Genomic DNA, 17459 nt, shown 5'->3' with positions numbered 1-17459 from the left:
CAGCCCCCTTCCCCTTCAGGTTCAGTTTTCTCCCAATAGATTGATTCATTCAACATTCCATGGAATAAGCCAACAATACAAGGATGAGGGAGGCAGTTTTCCACCTTCCTTGGCTCACTTCTCTGGCCAGAATTGAATTTCTCCAGTTGTCACTTCATATTCTTCCATACCCTTCCATCCTTCCCTTCCTTCTCTCTGGAAATCAGGCTTTACTACCTGAGGTAAAGATTTTGGTGGAAAGTCTCCCCTCCTAGAAGGTTCCCCTGTCCTGTATAAATGATATAAGTACTATACCTGCCCCTGCCTCAGTTTCCACATTCTTGAAATGAGACTACCTCACAGGGTTGTAGTGAGGATTAAAACAGGGAAATGCACCTAAATAATTTAGCACAGCACCCAGTACATTTTGTTACCAATGGATTTTAGTCATTGTTTTTAAGATCCTAGCTGTCATTCACTTGCTGAGTAAACTTTGGAAGGTTAATTCACTTTTCTGCAGCCTTGTTTCCTTTTTTATAGAAAGGAGACAATAAAGTGGTACCAAACTAAACTGTCATATGGAATAATGGAATTAACATTAGTGACATGTTTCACACGGTGTGTACACTTAGTAAGTATTTTATTGTTGCAAAGTGTTGCTTTTAAGGAGGAGGCACTCAGCTCCAGGCTGGGCATGGAACAGCAAGGATGTTACTTCAGCCTGAGGGTCCCCATTCCAATCAGCAGATCCTGGGGTCACAGTTGTCTCCAAGGAATGGTCAGACACCAGGTCAGGAACAAGAGAACTCTGCACTCAGGTCAGCGCTGGGCAAATGTTCAAGGCAGTGGGATCCCATGATTGAATTCTGAAAACAGGCCACAGGCCACAGATGCCCGCAGAAGGTGATGTGTGGGAAGATGTAGATATGATATCCACGATGGCACCGTAGAATGAGACCTCACCAGTCCCCTAGTCCAGGAAAACTCCCACACATTGAGGAGGATTGACAATTGCCAGATTGGTCCTGGGGTAGATGAGAGACAGATAGTCATTCCCGTCAGACAGCCCCACAATCCAGAATTTATTCTTGGGTGCTATATAAACCCACTTTTCTCTCACGTTCTCCCTACACACCCCAACATGCCACTCTTTCTTGTCCCCCACCTCCACCTCCCCAAATGCCTCCGTTATGTAAAGCTCTTGCAGCCAAGCACCCGATAATGCCCATCAAATCTCTTAGGGTGGGCTGGCACATTCTGTTGCTCCTCTGCCCACCGCAGGCTCCTCTGGTCCTCAGAAACAAGGAGGATGGAGTTCGCCGTGTCCAGATCCAGAATCACATCCACTGCAGAAAGTTTGGGGATGGGCCATGGGGTCGGCCATTGTTCCTACAACTCAGAGCCTCAGCTTTCAAGACCTGGGTGTGATTGATGAGGTCCAAATCCAGACCTGGTATTCCCAACCTTCCCTGAATGTGACCCTCTCAGCAACACCAAAAGAAAGGCGCAGGAGTCTTGCTTTTGGTGGGGTAGAGTTCTGAGGGTCTGGGTCTGCCTAACGGGATATCTCAAGCTGACTCCTTCCTTCCATGTTTTTCCTATTTCCCTTTCCAAAATGACTCTGCCCACCTGAGCGTTATAGTCACACAGATTTGCATTTCAATCTTTACTCTACCACTCCTGAGCTGAATGACTTTCCCTTTTGTGCAGTCTCTTTTTCCATAGGCTGAAGCTACATAATATCCTTGAGCTTCAATTTCCTTATCTGAAAAATGGGAATAAAAATACTAATCTCTAGGGTAGAAAAAGATAACACTTGTTTCATATGTAGTCCAGGGCCAGGCAGGGATGAAGTGCCTGAAGTTACAATAGCTCCATGCATTTTCTGTGTTAGAGGCTACGCTGGGGACTTTCTGTGCTCCCAGATCCACTCTCTTTCTTTCTCTACCATCTTTTAGGCCCCAGGAATCTATCCTATATGGACAGCGTCACTGGGCCTCCTTGCTTCTGGTTACCTGTTGGGTTTGGCCAAAGGAAGGTACTAGCTGAAGATTGGAAGGAGAAAGAGAAGAGAGGCACAGCATTTATTTCCCCCACTTCCTCCCTGTCAACTTCAGAGGGTGATGCTCTCACAAAGGCCTGACTCCTCTCAGGCAGCCTGTCCTTGAGCTACAGCCTCCTCTGGGCTCCAGCAACTGCTCCCTCTCCCTATTCCCTCAAGCCTAGGTGTGATGACAGTTCCTCGCCATGGTGAGTCCTGGGGCACTCCACACTCCTTTGCTGGTTTCACTTAACCTGAATCCTGCCTTTGTAAATAGTTTCTTTCTAAATCCTCTTCAACTACACAGTTTCAACATGCCATCTGTTTCTTGTTGGTTTTTTGACCAATACACATTCATTACCTCACTTAGTCTTTACCTCAACTGTCACATAATAGGGATTATGATCATCATTTAAAAATGAGGAGACTAGAGTTCAGAAACATTAAGCAACTTGGAGACACACAGCAGCAGGAGGCAGCATAAGAAGCTTGGGAAAAACAAAGATCTTTGCACACTGCCCTCTCTCCTTGGTCATTCCACATCCTCACTCTCCCTGCAGTGTTAGTTCACTCTGCCTCTGCTTCCCTCAGCTCTACACTTTCTGCCTCTTCCTTCACGTGAAGATCTGTGGACCCAGGAGAGCAATCCTCCCTGGTTCTCTGGTATCTCAGCAGGAAGCCCTGAAGATGGGCAGACCTTTGAGACCAGGACCTCGTCACCCACTCGGAACTCTCTCAGTCATGGGGACTGTTCTTCCCAGAATCTCAAGAATTGGAGAAGAAAAATGGAACAAGCTTTCTAAGGTGGTTGTCCTAGGGAACATACAATGATTCTCTCACCAGCTTGGAAGAGTGTCATCTTCCATTCTGAAAGGCAGGAGACACAGACATGGAAAGGACATTATTTCTGTTCTTCCACCACCCCTTCTCATCACTAAGCCTTTTCTCGCTCCCATTCTTCAGTCCCTTCCAATGTCCTGCTTCCTTCATCTACAGCTCTGCTGGGTCAGGCACACAAGCTGTCAAAAATGGTGCACTTCCTTCTCTCCATCATGATGGGGCAGTGGGTGACATGGCTAGGCTTTGCTAGGTTGTGGACATGTGTGCATGCCTGCAGGGTAAGGGGTGGCTGAAAATGCCCAGACCCTGTCTCTGGAAGGTCCTCCCTGAGGCTCCAGAAAATCAGGGGTGGTATCCCCCACAGAAAATGAGCGTCTGGGCTAGATCTGATTATTCCCACTGGAATTGCAATGGGTCACACAGCAGAGAAAAAGTTTAAATGCTTAGGACACATGTGCCAGGAAAATCAGAAAACATCTGGGTCACTCACCAGCATAGGTCTGAGACTTCCCTCCACCTACAATGGAAGAAAGGTAGAGACATCACCTGAAATATGTAATTTCTGAGTTGTGCCATTCTCTTCTTTTGCACCTATTCAATCTTTCTTTTTGACACCCACCCCCACCCTTCCTACCTTCTCCTTCTGCCTGTTCCATCCTCTCCTCCCTTCTCCTCCTTGATATCAAGTCTGAGAACATCAATTGCATGCTGATGATACTACAGGCACCATGTAAGTGCTTTCCCAGCTGAGACCTGGCAGATCTATTTTGTATGTGTCTATACTCCCATCCCTGAGTGTAGGTGTCACTGTGTGTATGCTTGTATATACATGTGTGTGCTGGAATCCATCTATCTCAATTGTAGTATTTTCGGCATGTTTCTGAAAAGAATTTGGCAACTTTCTGAGGAATTTTCAGGTACTATTTTTTTAAAAGCACTTCTAATAAATCTATGACATCTGAGTCACTGTGGCCACGCCTTTTTTTTAGAGACACTTTTCATTCCTTCTTCTCTGACTTTCTCATTCTCTTAAATCTTGCATTCTTTGTTTTCTTTTCAGCAGCTAGTGAGGTTATGTAAAACAACTAGTGAGCTTCCTGGCATGGGGAAGGCATTTCACCTAGAGAGTTCCATCTGCCTCCTCCTCCTTTCCTTTCAGGTACATCGCTGGATATTCTCTGGTGCCTTGATGGGCTGAACAGTCTGTGGACCCCTCTTGGAGAGACATTTAAAGTGCTTCTCTGCTTTAAAATAACACGACTCCCCCCAGTCAGCATTCCTTATTTCTGCCCCTTTATAAATCGACCCAGGACATTTCTCAGCCCAGGGTAGAGTTAGGAATGAGGAAAGGGGCTGGGAAGTATCCCAGCAGAGAGTCTTAGATGCAAATTCAGAGAAAACGTGAGAGCCACTCAGGCAAGAGCCCTGCAGTCCACCTCTCTCAAGTCTGCAACGGAACAAATGTAGGGAGTCATTAAGATTCTTAAAGCAGTGATACCAAGAACTACTTGGGACCTTGGGGGAATCAGAATTTATGGAGTTCACACCAGAGCTTCTCTGGAAAACTAGCAGGAAAAAAATTACTGTTAGGGAGATGGAGTGTCGGGGACCACTAGAAAATAAACCTTAGAAATGACCCAGTGCAAAGGCAGGTGTGTGGGGTGGGGAAGGGGTAAGGTCTTTTGGCTCCCTTTCCTAAGCCAGGGTCATATGTTCCCTCCCAGGTCCGATACCTTTTACCCTTCATCCTGTTCCTCTTGTGCCCATGCTGGCTCTTTTTCCTTTTGTTCTGTCTCTTTCTCCTGGGATACAGCTTCTTTTTGCTTCTCTTGCCACAGGACGTAACCTGCTACTGAGAGAAGCAGCAGGAAGACTGCCAGGGTCCCAGCATAGGCTAGGGTGAAGGTGCGGGTCCTCCAGAAGGGGTCTGCAATGAAATGGAGCTTTAGCCTCTCACCTCCAGGGCAGGGATCACAGAGTTGATCTCATGACATTAAGTGCTCTCTCTCCTGCCAACGTCTCAGCAATCTTTGGGTAAGACTTTGATAAACTCTTACTATAACGTAATACAATGGCTTGTCTTGAAAAGTCTCTTATCATATCTGAATATGAGTTACTTGAACAACAGAATCACATGTTTTTTCTAACTTAATTTTTCAATAGGTCACATTTAAATGGTTCAAATATCAAAAAAAAATATAAAAAGTCGTTCAAGTCTCCCATCCACTCCCTCCTCCATGCCTCCATTTATTAGCTTAATTAATCAGCTTAATATGGTGGTTAAGAGTGTGAACTTTGGAGTTGAAGGGCCGGAGTTCAAATTCTGGCTCCTCCACTTGACTGGCAGTGTGATCTTGGACTAATTATTTCACTGCTCTGCTCCCGGTGTCCTAATCTGTAACTTGGGGTAATAACAGTACCCCACTCATAAGGGTAAAGGATTAAATTAATGCTTATAATGTGCCTGACACAGAGTGAGAGCTATGCAAGTGTATATCAAATTTTAAAATATAAATATGTCTTATTTTTTCTTCTTTACACCAAAGACAGCATTCTATACAAACTGCCCTGCATTTGACTTTTTTTAAGATACCCACCCACAGAATCACACCCCCCACCTTCGTGACAGCATCCAATCCAGAGAAAAGCTCCACTTCCATAAACCCTCTTCCAGCTCCCCTAACACAAGCCCACTCCTATAGCAACTCTTCTCTAACACTCTGTTACTGAGACACTCCCTGGTTCCCACATGAAGTGCATCCTCCCTCCCTGTAACAAATAATAAACAAAACTTGGTATGTTCCTAGAGGCCTTTGTTTAGAGAACTTTGGCAGCACAGATGCTCTCCCACAGGTCAGCCTCCTGGGACCCACAGTACCATGCACCTGGAGGGGCCACCGAAGCCATCTGGAACACACCTGAACCCAAACAACTGTGTGCCATCACTGAGGAGATATTTTCTTATCCTTCCTCTCCCCAACCTTCCACTTTCCTGCTTAGACCCTGGTGGCCAGCATGAGGGAGTTCTTTACGTGATATTACAGGGTGTAGGGGGGATTCTTCCCAGAGGAAAACCTCTGTCTTTCCCAAGGGCCTCAGAGAAACAAAATGGGAAAGTGGTTGAGGCAGTTCCAAGTGACCAGCCAGGGTGCTCTAAGGCGGATTTGGAGGATGACGTCTTCCTCTGCTTCCAGGTCCCAGGGAGGAACTAGCACAGAGTAAAATCTGGAGGCTCACCTGCAACCTTCAGCTCCACCAGGGTTATTTCAGAGAAGTTGCCATCTTGGAAATAACACAGGTAGTTTCCACTGTCAGAGGCTCTGACATTACTAATTCGGAGAATAGCCTTTCCTTCAGCGATGCCATCTCTTAAAAGTGAAGTTCTCCCTCGATACTCTGCCATCTGTTTGTCTTCCACTTCTTGCCCATTTGCATACTGGTATACTACCTCCCTAAGGCTGGATCTCACCCAGATCAGCTCCATGGTCTCCATGCTCACGTTCAGGGGCAGATGACAGGGCAGATCAACATCTTCACCCGCCATGGCCAGAATGGTTACAGTGGGTCCAATCACAGAAAACTGAGCTAGTCAATAAAAGGAGAAGCTCCATCAGAGGGACTTGAGGCCATGAGGGTAAGGTGAGAGCATCACAGGCAGGGAGGGGGAGGTATGAATAACCTACAGAGGAACATGATCCTAACAGAAGTATAATTTGTCTAATTGTCATGAGTATTTTCAGCTTGGCGTGGGACTTCCAGGTATGAGAAGTTGTCAGAGGTTCTGACTGGACACTCATAGGTAATTGCTTCAGATACATAAAAGCAGAACGGTCCCTACCTGAGCAGGGGGTAAGCAGCTGGAAGAAGATGAGGCCGACAAGGAGGTCAAGGAGAAGGAAGTCTAGGGAACTTGCCATTTTCATCAGTGCTGTAGAGAGATGCCAGAAAGAGTTGAGAAGAAACTATGACCTGGATCTAGAAAAAGATTGTGAATTCCACATCCAACCTCCACCTCACCAGGGCCAATTTTGTGAAACACACAGTCATGAATGTGGTGACTCAAGACCTCTTCTGCCAAAATATCTACTTGGGAGTTTCTTAACCTTTGAGTTTCACATGGAAAATCACCCATAAAAATACACAACGTTAAATGTACATGCATTAACCCTATTCAATGAGGAAAACTTTGTCTCTACTGTCCAAATATGTTGAGAATCCTTCCACTTTCCATACTCCAACTGCTACAGCCACATCCAAGCCAGCACCATCACACTCTGATTAATACAGGAACCCCCTCTCTGGGTCCCCTGATTCCACTTGTGCCCCCTACAGTCTATGTCAACGCAACAGCCAGAATGTGCTTTGAGTCACATCATGTGGCCCTCCCTGACCTGAACCTCTCACTTTGTCTTTTCCAACCCTCCTTGTCTGTTCCAGACACCCTGCCCTTCTTGCTGGTCCTTGAACGGGCCAGGACAGAGGACCTCAGCTCTGACTCTTCCCTCTAGCTGGAACCCTCTTCCCCCAGACATCCACAAGGCTCACTCCCTCACCTCCTTCAAGTCTTTCCTCTAAAGTCAGTTCCTCCCCAAGACCTTCTCTGACCACAGGATTATGGCAAACTGCTCCCATCCCCCTAAGCCTGCTCTCTTCTCCCCATTAAGTTTTCACCATCTAGCATACCATGTGCTTACTGTCTGTCTCCACCTACTCAAGTGGAAGCTCCACAAACAAGAATATTGGTCTATTTTGTTTTCTAATGTGTGATGAGCCTGTACAATAGTGGACGGTTTGCATGGAACCCTCAGAAACTTTTCGTTGAATAAGTGAATGGATGAGGATGAATTTATTAGCCCATCAATACTCACTAGCATTTTGTTTATTTATCTATTTTATCATTTATTTATTTTGAGGAAGACTAGCCCTGAGCTAACATCTGCCACCAATCCTCCTCTCTTTTTTTGCTGAGGAAGACTGGCCCTAAGCTAGCATCCGTGCCCATCTTCCTCTACTTTTTATAGGAAGGATGCCTACTACAGCATGGCTTGACAAGCGGTGTGTGGGTCCACACCTGGGATCCAAACTGGCGAACCTTGGGCTGCCAAAGCAGAACGTGCGAACTTAACTGCTGCACCACTGGCTGGCCTCACTAGCATTTTAAATTGGTTTTAGGTGATCAGATTAACAGCTTGTCATCCAACAAGGGAAGGCAGAGAGTTGTGAAGATAAGTATCTGCCACTACTCAAAAAAGTAATAACCTACTTTTTTGGTCTGGCATGGAGAGAGAGCCTTGTCTCCTGTGCTTCTACTAGGAATTGCCTATATTAATGTATTTATTCCTACTTTTCAATGAAGTGGTTTCACGAAGCAAGTATGTCCTAGATAACATGTAAGAGTGTTACAACTCGGTGTGATTCAGTGCACTCTTTTCACAATTGTTTTTTTTGGGGGGAAACATCACTGGGAAGGAAATTATTCATTTCCTGTCTTCTTTTTTCCCAGGTGTTCACCAATGCTCCTTGGCAGATGGCCTCTGGGCTTACCAGCAATGGATAATTTCCCTGGTCTTAGTATCTCCACTGCTAGAGAAGTGCCTTTTCAAGGCAGAAATGTAAGAGCTTGTACTTGCAAAGAAGGGGCTAATATGTCAGGCTAGGAGCACACAGCAGCCCAACAAAGCTCATGGCTCTACGAAGTGCTGAGGTTCTCTCAGCCCAGAGGCAGGGCCTCTGCAACTCCCCACTCCCTGCCCAGTGCTCCTAACTGTGTCTTGGCTCAGAAAAGCACCTCCACCAACTTTTAGGCATGGTCTGTGGCATCAATATGAACCTTCGTGATAAGCAAAGTGTGGGGCCTTCACCAGCTGGCAAGGCTTGATTCTAACTGTAGTTCTAGCTTGGCTTCCATCCTAATGATACCACAGTTGGCTGCAGCCCTAGATAGTGGAGAGCCTGAGAGCAGGCCTAGGTGGACTACTCAGAGACAGGACTGAGATCTCTGGATCTAGCTCCTCCCTTTTCTCTTGGGCCTCTCCCATCATGTATCCTCTCCCTCCCTGAAGATGTCAGGTGATATGACGGTGTGCCCACCTGGGGAGCAACACTGCAGTCTCTGCTAAGTTCCAACCTGTGGCCATCACCAAGTTCAAATCATGCCTCCATCAGACTCTAGTTAAGATCCAGGCGGACTCCTTGGTGGAGGCTTTGAAGTCAGTTAGAGGCTGAACCCACCACTTCTGAATCACAAGACTAGTGATGAGAGAGCTAAGACTAAGACCCAGTCTCACTCATCTTTTCATTCATTCATTCAAAAAATAGTTATGGAGCATGCACTATGTGCCAGGCCTGCTATGTGGCAGGTAGAAGAACAGAAAGGGAGTGGAAACTAGGTAATGGCTCTATGATTCACAAACTCTGTGATCACTGCCATGTGAGAAAACCTATTTGAACTTTAGTCACTAATGAAGCAATGCAAAAAATGATCTGTAGAGTGTGTAGAATTGCCCCAGTACAGCCACTTGCAGACATCTAGTCCAGCAAAGCACTTGCACGGGTCCAGAGAGAAGCACGTGTGAGGATGACACTGCAGCATTATTTTTAAAAGTAACAAAAAGGGATCACAACCTATTGTGACACCCATAGGAGACTGGTTAGTTAAATAACGGTTCAACACTGAATGAATTCAATGCGGCACCTAAGACTAATTTATAGTCTCCTACCCAGATAATCAAGATATATGAAGTGAACAAAAAGCAAATTGCAGAACACTACTAATGATTTCTGTTAAAAATAAAAACAAAACTGTAAATTTCTACTCACTTTTTTATTTCATTACCTTAAAAAAGGTCTAAAAGGAAACATGCAAAACTGAACATTGGGGATTGAGTGAAAGATTCTTTTGTCTTTTATGCTCTATACTTTAAAAATTATTTGAGTGTTTTAAATTTTAAAAATTTTCATATACAACTTAGCAACGAAGAATTGTTACAAGTAATTATAGTGATTGCAACGTATTAGTTGTTCAGAAAATACCAACTCCTCCAAACGAACCAGCCTGAGGCCCCAGTCATAGTACCTGCTAATCCAGGAACTGCCGGGGGAGAAGGGAGCAGAAGTCTGTGCAGATGGTCAACCTTTGAACCCTTGTCTGAATGTGAAAACCACATCAGACAAAATATTGCCTTTCAGTCCTTCCTCTCCTCTTCAAACTGTTCCCTATGCTGCCAGAGAGGACGGTATTATTATTATTATAATAAGTACAATTTCTCTGCTCTCTAAGAGTGGGGAATATGTTTTCACTCATTTTGGGGGATATTTATTGGTTTTTGTTCTTCACTAAGACAATTTTAAAATAGAGAAAAATTTAAAAGAATAAAATTTAAGTAATCTGTTCTGGCAATTATATACCTCTCTTCAAAGGAATGTAAATATTTTGGAAGTATTTTGCTCATGTATATATACGAAATGCCTCTAAAATGTTTCATTTTCTGACCCAGAAATTCCACTTGTAGGAATTATTCTTAAGGAAAAAACATCAGGTATTAACACAAAGATTTATGTTCAAGGCTGTTCATCATAGTAAAATCTGCAAAAGCAAAATGTAGGTACATTTTAAACACCCAAATTGGATCCAATTTTGTTACAATTATAAATAAAAACTCTTTATTTATAACGTGTTTCTAATGATTATATGGAAATCCCTTCATGATTGCACAATGTGTTGTTTATCATCCTCCTACTGTTATATATGTATATGTATGTTGTATACAGAGGTTGGTTCTGATTTTTCTATACTACAAGTAATTCTGTAATGAACATCTTCACGTATAAATTTTAAGGCACATATCTTTTTTATAATCTCCTAGAATACCCTCCTGGAGACGACCAGGACAGATTATTAGAGTCCTTTCCTCCTTTATCACCACAGTAAGTTCCTAAGAACATGTAGTTGTCAAGTTTTTTCATTCAGATTTTCTCCCTCCCACCAAATTTCCCAATTCAAGTCCTTACCTTTTGCACTGCCTCCTGCCCCAATGCCCATCCCCTCACCACACACACAAGCACCAAACCCCTTTCTCTGGGTGAGGACTTCTTTACACCCATTCTCAGCTTCTTAGCCTCTCTCCTCCTAGGGTCTGTAACTCTGGTTTTTACCAATTTCCCCCACTTACCCCTCGGCGTTCCCATCTGAACATCGCAGGCCACAGAGTGAAGTAATCAATAGTTCTTCGCTACAGTTAACAGTCTGCTCTGGAAGAAAAGGAAGTGAAGGAAATGCTGCTCACTGTGAGAAACAGTCACAGAGTCCCTCTTTGGAAGAATTAGTTTTTTGATTGGCTCAGAAGGGTGTTTCTTATCAGTGGGGACAGACACCAGTGGGGAAGGTTAGAATGAAAACTGTAACTGTATTGGATTGTGCAAAAAGAAGAAAACTTCCAGCCCTAATTCCCACACTGTTTGTGTCTCTCTGTGTTTACCTATTTGAATCATTCATGTGCATATTTGTGTATAATCAGGATTTCATTATATACACTTAGTTTATGTCTTTTATATCATAATAGATTTATCAGCAGAACCAAGCAGGAAAATTACAAAATTTTAATATGTGAAGAGAGGAAGACGTGTATCAAGTAAAATGTTTCTGTAGCCATTCGCTAACATCTGTGTGGATGTAGCTGGGCACACAGAGGAGGACATCTTTTACAACAGAGACAAATGGAAGTGCGAATGGAAAGAAAACGAGATCAACTTTATCTTTTTGGCACTTCTGAAACTCATCTCAGATCCATGAGCAAATCATATAATTTTCATGTTTCCAGAGGCAGTGCTGCCAGTGACTCATGGGCATGTCTTAGATTTTTCAGAACATTCTTGTTTGCAGTGTTGCTGAGCAGCTTCCTTCACCCGTTGTGCCTTATTTGTGCTACATTTGTATTTTCATGTGTATTTGTTTCTACTCTGGCAACAGGATTCTGTGTTCTCTGAGGTTAGACTCTGGATGGCTGTGAATGACTGTGGCCTAGAGCCTCCCAAGACACTTTATTGGCATTCCAAGACAGTGATTAAAGCTCCCAGGGCTATGATGTGTCTTGGCTGATGGAATTTGATTATATTCCAAAAGTTTGAATTTAAGCTCTGTGGTAGATACGGCAGGATCCTTGTGTAATATCTATTCCTTGCTTCTTCTTAGTAATCAAACCGAATTTGAGGGGAGGGTTTCCAGCAATGTGCCCCTCCCCCTTGTAGATAGCAGAGATAAGGGACTAAGTTTGAGCCAATGATGTGTAGGTGGCAGTTGTTGGGTTGTATTTCTCAAGAGAAATCCATACCCTTCCTATTTCCTCCATTCTTTTGTCTAGAACATGGTCTTTGGAGCTGGAGTGCAGTGACCATCTTGTGACCGTAAGGCATCTTTGACAATGGAATCCACCTGCTGAGATGGCAGAGAATAAGGACAGAAAGAGGCTGGGGCATGGATGTATCTCTGAGCTGCCAGACCAACTCTGGATTGCTACCTTCTGAATTCATTTTATGTGGAAGGAAAACAACCCCTGTTTTGTTTAAGCCAATGGCGCTTATGGCATTATTTCCTTCCCATTCCCTACTATTAACAGTTTGTCATGGAAATTTTCAAGCATAGAGCAAGGTTAAAGGACTTTTTCAATGAACTCCAAGTATAACTACCATCTATATTCTACAGTGAACATTTAATATACTCAATTTATTGTAATTCACCTTTCTGTTCATCTCCCTCTCCATCCTTATTTATTTCAATCCTTCCTTATTTACTTATTTATTTGGTGCCTTTTATAATAAGTTGCAAACATCAATGCACTTTCTTCTGGTTACTTCAGCACACCTATCACATAGAAGAACACAGTTCTGAAATGCTTGAGGCACCAGTGCTGTGTTTAAAATATAAACATTGGAGTTCCTTTCAGTTACATGTTCTAAAATGATCAGTAGGGTACTTTTATCTGGGGGTCTCTAGCTCCTAAATGCCTCACCATCCCCAAGGATACTGACAGTCTGGCCCCAGGTACCTGGCCACTCCTGGTAAGAGTCAGGATCCCTCCAGGGGGCTGTGTGAGCAGGAGGCTCCAGGACTGCCTCTCAGGAACAACTTGATACAGGGACAAGCACTGCCTCAGGGCCCTCCTGTCCATTCCCTGGCGTCTGCTGAGAGAAGTGCTCTCTTCTCTGCTGATGCCACAAGAAGGGAATCGATGTTCTGGAGGACCTGTAGGATGTAGGGCCCACAAATCACTTGAAGAAGAGAAGGCATAAAATCACTTGTGAAGGAAGCTGAGGTGAGGCATGGGGTTGAGTTCAGAGACAACATAAAATAGGAGAGTGGACATTCCTTTACAGAGGAGTGAGAAAGCATAAATTAGCTCAGACGTAACAATCTGCCCTGCCGGTCATCAGGCTGGGATAACAGACATATCTGATGAAGCCAACTACATGGTTAACAGAAATAATATTTCTTCCAAGGTCATGCTGCACTTGCAAAGGGGCCTTCAAACCCCTTCGCTGAATGTTTCCTGCTTTCTTACTCACTGAGAACCTTCCTTTAAAAATTCGCAATCTATCAGATGCTTTGCTGCTAGAAATCATATCAATAAGAATGAACCATTCCATTCTTGTCTGGAGGATCCGAACTGTTTGACACAGAAAAGCAGCCTTGATTTCCAACCTAGATGCTGAACTTCAGATAAGGGGTTTCTGGGCACAGCATTTTGTATCTCTTAACTTTATAGTTTCCAAGGAAATAGGGCCCCAGGTTGACTTCTCATTCAGACCTTTACATGAAGCCCTGAGAGAAAGATGCATGTGAGATACGGAAGGAAAACCTCGTTAATACAACAAATTTGTGTTGAGATTCTTCCATCTAGTAGATATCAGGCCCTGAACTTAAAATTGGTGAAGAGAGACATCATAATGAAGAAGTTAAAACATAGACTCTGAAGTAAGGTTGCCTGAGTGTGCTCTACTAGCTGTGTGACCTTGGCCCAGTTATTTAACTTCTCTATGGCTTAATTTTCCTATCTGTAAATTAAGGATAATAATATCATCTGCCTTTTGGTTGCTATTGTGAGGATGAAATGAGATAATTCAGTCAATTTTCTTACAACAGGGCTTCATACGGATTACACCGTAAAGTGTATGTTAACTTAAAGATTTGCTCCTCTTTCTCAGAGCTGGTTGGTTGGAGTTTTCCCTTGAGAAGAGAGAGATGTCTGCGATCGATGCTGAGGGAATGCTTTATATTGCCAAAAAAAAATCTGATAAGAATTTTTTTTGGGGAAAAAAAAGAGGTTTTACTTTCACCACAAGGAAGCTAGACTGAAACAAAAGGGGCCGGGAAATAGAGAGCAAATGGTATTTAGAACCCAAGCTACTACATGGCTGCCACAGTTTTGATTGGATAACATCTGAATCACTTCAACAGAAGCTAACGGTTTTGGACAACCAAAGGCAGTGTAGGGGCCAGAATTGGCCACCTCAAAATGTGTTTCTTTGGCTTGATTATTTTTAAGAACAAAAGACTCTGAAAGTAAATTTGACCTTCCCCTTAACTGCGTAAGTGAATTTAAGATGAAAGGCCTGTCCCTGGGACAGGACATCACCATAGATTACTCCAGGTACTGGTAGACTGGAAGGACCCTTGGTAAGCCCACTCTTATCAAAGTTCTATTTACCAAATATTTGCTTTTCCACTTCCATGTGAATTGCCTTCCACCCCAATTGCCTTCCACCCCTCTGAAGTCCCAAACCACTATCCCCAGCACCCTCCTTTGTTTTTAGCTGAAGATGATATTTAAGTTGGCAATTTGGCCATTTTGGCAAGTTACTCAGTTTTCCTGGGTCTCTCCAATGTACATGTGTTATAAAGCTTTGTTTGATTTTCTTCCGTTCTTCTGTCTCATGTCAATTTAATTAGTAGGCCAGTCAGAAAAACCTAGAAGGTAGGATTTCTCTTCCTCTCCTACAGTTGGATTTCCAAATTCTCCAGGCTCAGTAGGGAGCAGAAATTCTAGATGCCCTGGCTCTCTTGGCTCCCAGTGTTTGCGAATTGTCTTTGTGATGTGGGGCTACTATGAGGAAGTTCCTGCTATTCCCAGGCCCACTGGAGAATAGAAACACAATGTTTTCCTCTTAGACATGAAAATCATTTGGGCTGAGGAATGTGATGTGTTCCATGTGAGAGCAAATCTAATGGCAAAATGGCGGGGCTTCCCCTCCTCCCCGCCCTGTTTCTCACCACACTGGCTTCAAACTTCCCAATATTGTAGATGAGTTAAATCCAATGGTTACTCTCATCCTCATTTTACTTGACCTTCATCAGCATTTTACTGAGGCAACTAGGTGCCCGTTTTCTATTTAAAATTGGTTTTTACTCTGTCAAAACAATCTGTACAAAGAGTTTTTTTTTAATCCAAATAGTATGAAGAGCTTTTAAGAAAAGCATGAGTCAGGGCCTACCCAGTGGCCTAGTGGTTAAGTTTGGCATGCTCTGCTTTGGGGGCCTGGATTCGGTTCTCGGGCGCAGACTTGCACCACTCATCAGAGGCCATCCTATGGCAGCGACCCACATACAAAATAGAGGAAGATTGGCACAGATGTTAGCTGAGGGAGAACCTTCTTCAGCAAAAAAAAAAAAAAAAAAGAAAAGCAGTTGCCAGTTTTACATGAGTTGTGAAGATGCCCCTGAGGGACGGCTCTGGCTCAGGGTCTTGGACTTGGTTCTTTTGCATGTGGCTAAACCAAGCTAAGACAAAGGACTGGGGTGAAAGGGCATCGTGTGTAGTACTGTAGTCTGTGGCTTGCTAGTGAGCTTTGTGGTCAACTGCTCTTTCTTGGGGCACACACTGTTGGCACAATGGTAATAATCAGATAGGACATAATGACATGATAATATTATAATACTTATATAATTTCCCTATTTACTCAGCCTGTCTTAAATTTATGTGCATTGTAGCACAACAGAGTTTGCATATGTGAAGGGTGGGTAGAAAGCAAGTGAAGAGGCCTGGAGAAGATGGTGATGGATTTCCGTGTAGAAGAAGGCCTAGTGGAGGTGAGGGAGGTACATGTGCCCAGGGAGCCAGAGGGTGAGGTCTGGTTGAGTCATATTCCTGCAGATGCTTTTGAAATGCAGAGTTCCTAGAACAAAGAAGAGGAACAGACAGGGAACTTATGGCCACTAATAAAGTGAGGTTGGATTAAGCAAGTGAGAAATAGGAGGATTCAGGGAATGGAACAGGGTTGTGTGGACAACTCTGAGTTCTTCCCAGAATCTACCCCATGGCAGCCTCTCTTCCTGTTACCTGGTGGGCAGAGCCCTCCAGAGCAGGGCTACATTCACCCTCTGGAGGACAAGCTAGAAGAAGCAGGAAAATACAGAGTTTAGAATTTTAGGAGGAAGCGTGAATTCATTGGTCTGGCTTCACCTTGTTTTCCTCTTGTCATAGCTGTCACTCTGTTCTCTTATCAGACCTTGTCTTAGTTTGAGTTCTCCCAAAAGCGGACCCTGAAACACAGATTTGGACGCAAATAATTTGTTTGGGAGGTGATCCTAGAAAACACCGTGGGGCAAGTGAGGAAACGAGGCAGAGAAGAGCCAATAAAGGATGTGATAGTACACCTCAGGCGTGACAAATAATAAACAAAGGGTGTGATGGGCAATAAAAGGTGTGATAATATGTGTGATAGATACTCAGTGTCAGTGGGCAATTCGTTCCAGGACCCCCAAGGATAACAAAATCTGCAGATGCTCAAGTTCCTTTCACAAAATGGTGTAGTATTTGTAGTATATAATGTACACACATCCTCCTGCATACTTTAAAATCATCTTCAGATTACTTATAATTCCTAATAAAATGTAAATGCTGTGTGAATAGTTGTTACACTGTATTGTTTAGGGAATAAAGACAGGAAAAATGTCTTTACATGTTCACTAGAGAGGCAACAATCATAGGCCTTTAGATCTGCAGTTAGTTGAACCACGGTAACTGTGGATGCCGAGGGTCCACTGAATTACCATTGTGGGTGCCTGGGACTCAATCTCGCTAAGGGTTTTCTGAGAGATTGTGTGGAACTAGAAACTGCTCAATTCAGAATTGTCACAGAGGGATGAGAAAAAAGAAGGATTTATCCACAATCTGGCACCTCATTGGCTGAGGATCTTCTAGGTTGAATATCAACAGAAAGTGTATGCAGGTGACCACTAAGAGAAAGAGAGAGAGAGAAAGGAAGGAAGGGAACAGGAAGGGAGAGGAAGGAAAGGGAGGGGAGGGGGGATTGAGGTCAGTGAGTGTGAGAGATTCAGAAGGCATCTCTTTTTTTCCCAAAGAAATGAGACCCCATGCTAGGAAGTGTCAGGTATCCTCAGGAGAAGACCTTTTCAACCTGCTCACTGATTTCCACTTCCAGCCCCTAGCCCCTACCCACCCCATGCAACCCCCATACCAGCTTCTTTCCTAATTATCAGCTACAGATTAGTGTGCCTTCAGGTTACTTGGGGAAGGAGAAATGGGTTAGCCAATCTTCTGGTCACCTTCCAAAAGACTTGTATGTCTCCTGAGAAGTATGTTGA

The 17459-nt window shown here is 43.8% G+C and overlaps 1 protein-coding gene and 1 pseudogene across 2 annotated transcripts in view; both read right to left on the bottom strand.

The window, feature by feature from the left end:
- LOC100066535 (butyrophilin subfamily 3 member A3) overlaps positions 1 to 11188 on the bottom strand; it is a 50015-nt gene extending 38827 nt beyond the window's left edge. For both annotated transcript variants that reach the window (XM_070244302.1, XM_070244303.1), the window contains exons 1-2: positions 11032 to 11188; positions 9936 to 10080 (exon numbers count right to left, since the gene is read on the bottom strand). In XM_070244302.1, coding sequence (XP_070100403.1) covers positions 9936 to 10026 — 91 coding nt within the window. In that variant the 5' untranslated portion in view covers positions 10027 to 10080; positions 11032 to 11188. The remainder of the gene's footprint in view (positions 1 to 9935; positions 10081 to 11031) is intronic.
- On the bottom strand, positions 84 to 6404 carry LOC138915143 (butyrophilin subfamily 3 member A3-like; annotated as a pseudogene).
- Positions 11189 to 17459: the final 6271 nt, after the last annotated feature.

The sequence above is a fragment of the Equus caballus genome, chromosome 20, assembly GCF_041296265.1.
Source record: "Equus caballus isolate H_3958 breed thoroughbred chromosome 20, TB-T2T, whole genome shotgun sequence".
Taxonomy (NCBI): Eukaryota; Metazoa; Chordata; class Mammalia; order Perissodactyla; family Equidae; genus Equus; species Equus caballus.
This window is presented reverse-complemented; position numbering and strand designations above follow the sequence as displayed.